Genomic DNA, 5,414 nt, shown 5'->3' with positions numbered 1-5,414 from the left:
GTTCAAATCGCAGCTCACAACGTCCGGATATTTATATCCACGTATCCGCTAGGTAGCAACCAAACACCCGTTTTGGAGCGTGCTAAGGTGAGAAGGCGTAAAACTTCGCGTGCGCTGGGTTTGGGTCCCCCCACGTTAAAACCCCACCCAATGAAAAAGAACAAACAGCCTCGGATTAGACCCCCTGTTTTTGATGACGACTACGGCAAACGTATTAAGGACTATGCACCTGGGAAATCCGGACCCTTAATGGGGAAGGTGCCTCTGCCCGGCTGGTTGATGTCCTCGGGAAGACAAAGGCTGACATCACCGCCATCCAAGAAATACGATGGACGAGAGAGGAAAACTAAGCGTGAAGCCTTGCGACGTCTACTACAGTTGCCACGTAAAGGAGCGCAAATTCGGCGTTGGATTCGTGGTTGGAGAGAGATTCCGTCGCCGAGTACTAGCGTTCACCCCGGTAGACGAACGTCTAGCCACAATCCGCATCAAAGCTAGATTCTTCAACATCTCGCTCATCTGCACCCATGCCCCGACGGAAGAGAAGGATGAAGCTTCCAAGGATCTCTTCTATGAGTGCTTGGAACGTACATACGAGCGCTGCCCCCGACACGATGTCAAAATCGTGCTTGGCGATTTTAATACATGGCTGTCTCCAGATCGAAAAACGAGAAACCAAATTGATCATGTTGTGATAGGGCATGCTTCAAGTGTTTTAGACGTACGTACACTCCGAGGGCCAACATCGACTCGGACGACATCGACGACTATCTTGTTGTAGCCAAGATACGCACCCGCCTCTGCGCAGCAAAAAATGTGCCTCCAAATATGCAAGGAAAGCTTAACGTCGAAAAGCTGCAATCAGAGAGCAATCTTCAACAAACCGACATACGCGAGCAGTGGAACCACATTTCCCGATCATTAAGTACCACCGTCGAAGAAGTAGTCGGATTTCAGCGAGCCCGAGAGAACAACTGGTACGATGAGGAATGTCAAGAAGCCATAGAGAAAAAAGACACTGCCTATAGAGCCACGCTGCGATCGGGCGTAACGCGAGCCATGTGGGACCGTTATAAGGAACTGAAGAAGGAAGAGAGAGGCCGAAATACGTGAGTGCGAAGAGCTTGAAATGCTGGCCGACAGGAGGAATGCCAGAAAATTTTACCAGATAGTTAGGCGACTTACGGAGGGTTTCAAGACCGGGGCGTACTCCTGTAAGAGCAATAATGGTGACCTAGTAACTGATGGTTAGAGCGTACTTAAATTATGGAAGAAACACTTTTCCGCCCTACTAAATGGTAGCAGCACGGAAAGTTGTGGAGAAGAAGAACCCGAGCCCGCAGTCGACGATGACGGAGTCGACGTTCCACCGTCTGATTATGACGAGGTACGAATAGCAATAACGCGGCTGAAAAACAACAAAGCCGCTGGAGCTGACAGCCTGCCAGCTGAGCTATTCAAGTACGGCGGCGAGGAGTTGATAAGGTGCATGCATCAACTCTTGTGCAGAATATGGTCAGATGAACGCATGCCCGACGACTGGAATTTAAGTGTGCTCTGCCCAATCCACAAGAAAGGTGACCCCGCCATTCGCGCCAACTACCGCGGGATCAGCCCTCTAAGCATAGGTTACAAGGTGTTATCGATCGTATTGTGTGAAAGACTGAAGCCCACCGTCAATGAACTGATTGGGCCTTATCAGTGTGGCTTTAGACCTGGCAAATCCACCATAGACCAGGTATTCACAATACGCCAAATCTTGGAAAAGACCCGCGAGAAAAGGATCGACGCTCACCACCTATTTGTCGACTTTAAAGCCGCTTTTGACAGCACTAAAAGGAGTTGCCTATACGCCGCTATGTCTGAATTTGGCATCCCCTCAAAACTCATACGGCTGTGTAAAATGACGTTGAGCAATACCACCAGCTCCGTCAGAATTGGAAAAGACCTCTCCGAGCCGTTCGCCACAAAACGGGGTTTCAGACAGGGCGACTCCCTTTCATGTGACTTCTTTAATCTGATGTTGGAGAAGATAATAAGAGCTGCAGAACTGAACCGCTCAGGAACAATTTACTACAAGAGCGTGCAATTGCTGGCTTATGCCGATGACATCGACATCATCGGTAACAAAAACCGCGAAGTCTGTTCTGCATTTTCCAAGTTGGATAGGGAAGCAAAGCGCATGGGTCTGGTGGTAAACGAGGACAAGACGAAGTATCTCCTGTCATCAAACAAACAGTCAGCACATTCGCGCCTTGGCACCCACGTCACTGTTGACAGTTACAATTTCGAGAAAGTAGAGAATTTCGTTTACTTGGGAACCAGCATTAACTCCGATAATAATGTCAGCATTGAAATCCAACGTAGAATCACTCTTGCCAACAAGTGCTACTTTGGACTGAGTAGGCAATTCAGGAGTAAAGTCCTCTCTCGACGTACGAAAACCACGCTCTATAAGTCACTCATCATGCCCGTGCTGGTATATGGCGCAGAAGCATGGACAATGACAACATCCGATGAGACGGCTCTTGGGGTGTTTGAGAGAAAGATTTTGCGGAAGATTTACGGTCCTTTACGCGTTGGCGACGGCGAGTACCGCAGACGATGGAACGATGAGCTGTATGAGCTTTACAACGATATGGACATAGTGCAGCGAATTAAAATACAGCGGCTCCGCTGGCTTGGTCATGTCGTTCGAATGGACACCGACGCTCCAGCTCTGAAAGTATTCAACTCGGAGCCCGCTGGTGGTAGCAGAGGAAGAGGGAGGCCCCCACTGCTATGGAAAGATCAGGTGGAGAAGGACTTGGCTTCACTTGGCGTCAGTTGGCACAGAGGAGAAACGACTGGCGTGCTTTGCTGAACTCGGCCAAAATCGCTTAGGCGGTTACAGCGCCAAAAAAGAAGAAGAAGAAGAGAAGTTGCACTCTAAATGTTTGTTCGGAAGTTCAGACTACAGCCGTGCACTGAAAAACTGACCCTAAATTGCAGTCCAAAGGAGAGAACTTTCGAAATCGCTTTTGCCTTTCTGGATATACCTTGGCATCATGAAGGAAAGACAAAAGATCACGCGGGAAGGAAAGAAAGAAAAACGTTATTTTCTAGCTGCCGAAATCTCGACGCCATCTTTGTTGTAAGAAGTAAACAACGAAGAGAACGGAGAAAACTGCGAAATAGTTGAACGCATGAATAATAATAATTTTTATTTATTCTTTATCTTATGTGTACACGCGTTGTCAAAGGCAAAAATGAAGAAAATTGCAGTAAAAAGCCACCACCAAATTGTAAACAACGAAGAAATGTAAACAAACGGCTAATGTCAAAATCGTTAAACTTTTCCTAAATGCGATTCTAACGGGCTACTCTACTGCATGCGTGATCTTGTATTTTTGGTTCATGCCTTGGCATTTTCTATGTTTCGTGGAGGCGAGGTGTTAGGGATGAAAATGCTGCCATTTGCCATGCTTCTGAATTTCGTAGATAAATTTGTCATATGCCAAATATAGCACAGTGTTGGGAAGTTAAATTTTCTGCAAACGAAATCCATACAAAAACCGTACCTTTCAACCGTAAATGGTATCGCCTTTTTAATTGGCTTATATATTTCCATAGTACTTGCGTACATACATACATTGCCTTCAAGACTAATTATTTGGTTGTATTCATGAGAAAATTTACATGTTTGCTTGCGTCGTTTTTACGAAATAAAGACATGGTTCATAAAGATATAACGACATAGATTTAAATGTTTTGTACATAAAAATATTTTATGAAATTTATCATTTACAAAGATTTTTAAACCCGTTTTATTTTTAATAAATATTGCTGTATTAATATAAGGAACCCCATAAATTTCATTTTCTTTTTTGAAAATAACGCTAATTTTGTAAAAAAAAAACCCTCTTAACATAAATACGTATGTACATACTTTTAGGTACACTTAACAAAAATCTCTTAAAACCAATTAATAATAAATAAAAGAGGACTCTTCTTTGGATTCGGGACTAAAACTTGACATTTTGATAGCAATTTTAATATTATGGTAATAATCCTACCTTTGGTTAAGAAAATCCCTCGTTTTAATAAAATAAAATATTGAGTGTTTGTCAAAAATTGTACTAAATAGAACTGCATTGTAGGAAAGTATATTGTGAACGAAATTGTTCAAAAAAGAACAATTGAACCAAAAATGCCAACACTGCCAATTATAGCACCTGACAAGCCGAGTTAAGTTTAGCACCAACTGCTTACAGCATAAATTTTAACGACGCTGTGTGTGGTACCATAAATTGTTTGGATTATTTCTTTCTTACTAAACATTTGTGTTCTTTTGCGTTCCTTTATTGATTTTGAAACTAAAAAAATTTATTACGCATTGTAAAAGCTGTGGAAAAAAGGAATCGTTTATTGAAGTGAAATAGCACGGTGACTACAGTTGTAGACGCCATCTTATAACTCGTAAGGCTAATTACGTGAAAAATCGCCGTACTTGATCAAACATTTTGACTGACTAAAAATTTTGCTAAATGAGCTTGATTAATTTTCTCAATTCGAAGCTTAAACCCTCTGTAGAGTGCGAAGCGCTATGTGAGGATGGTTATTCTGCGAATAACTTAATTGCAGATGACGCTGAGCAGCTGTCACGCGGTTTCATGGCATATGCCGTCACCAAGCCGCCAGTTGAAATTGTTTTCGACTTCCCCAAAGCTGTTGAAGTGAAGGTCATCAAGCTGTGGAATAGCAATGGGTCTCTACGGTCGACGGCCTTTGAGCTTCACGGTAAGTTCGAGGGCATTTGGGAACGTGTTGCTTATGCGCGTGACCTTGCTGAGGGCGTGGACTCGGTAACTTTTTGCTATCAAAGCGATTATAATTCTCGTAGCAATGCAGAAAGTGCTGCTAATCAAGCACAAAGCGTTAAGGCATTCTTCTTTAAGACAGCACATCGTTTACTTTCAAATGCCAGCAGTCTCAAAGTTATAGTTTGTGCTACTAAGCGAAGTCCACCAGTTTTGCGTAAAATAGAAGTATGGGGCCTGCCGTCGCGATTGTTAGAAAAAGCAGATCGAGAGCTAGTTAAAACCATCTGGAGCGAAATTGTAAACCCACAGGGTTTTCGCACACAGCAAGGTCGGGGTCAGCGCTCGCCTTCACGTAGCGTACCGGAGCTAAATGATTATTCTACTCTGAAAATACCCGAAGAGTTCCTTGATGAAATCACGTGGGAGCTAATGGTAAGTATTTTTTTTTAAGCGTAATTTTATCACAAATAAACTTGGCTGTATTTGTTAGATTTTTCCTACCGTGCTTCCGTCTGGCAAAATTGTAGATCAATCGACTATCGACAAGCATTCTGAAGTGGAGGCCAAGTGGGGTCGACTGCCATCGGATCCATTTACTGGCCTTGAATTTAC

At 43.6% G+C, this 5,414-nt stretch overlaps 2 protein-coding genes across 3 annotated transcripts in view; one reads left to right on the top strand and one right to left on the bottom strand.

Annotated features, from left to right (window-relative positions):
• LOC118743544 (zinc carboxypeptidase-like) overlaps positions 1–5,414 on the bottom strand; it is a 95,236-nt gene that overhangs the window by 27,146 nt on the left and 62,676 nt on the right. The window lies entirely within an intron of this gene.
• On the top strand, positions 4,045–5,409 carry LOC118743546 (RING finger protein 37-like; the record flags this gene model as incomplete). Its single annotated transcript, XM_036476309.1, has 2 exons — positions 4,045–5,234; positions 5,293–5,409. Coding segments are annotated over exons 1-2 (825 nt in total), but the record flags the coding sequence as incomplete, so codon positions are not given.

This window comes from Rhagoletis pomonella, unplaced genomic scaffold (genome assembly GCF_013731165.1).
Source record: "Rhagoletis pomonella isolate Grant_MI unplaced genomic scaffold, Rhpom_1.0 Rhpom_scaffold_00007, whole genome shotgun sequence".
NCBI classification, from domain to species: Eukaryota; Metazoa; Arthropoda; class Insecta; order Diptera; family Tephritidae; genus Rhagoletis; species Rhagoletis pomonella.
The sequence above is the reverse complement of the archived record's forward strand: the minus strand, read 5'-3'. Positions and strand labels throughout refer to the sequence as shown.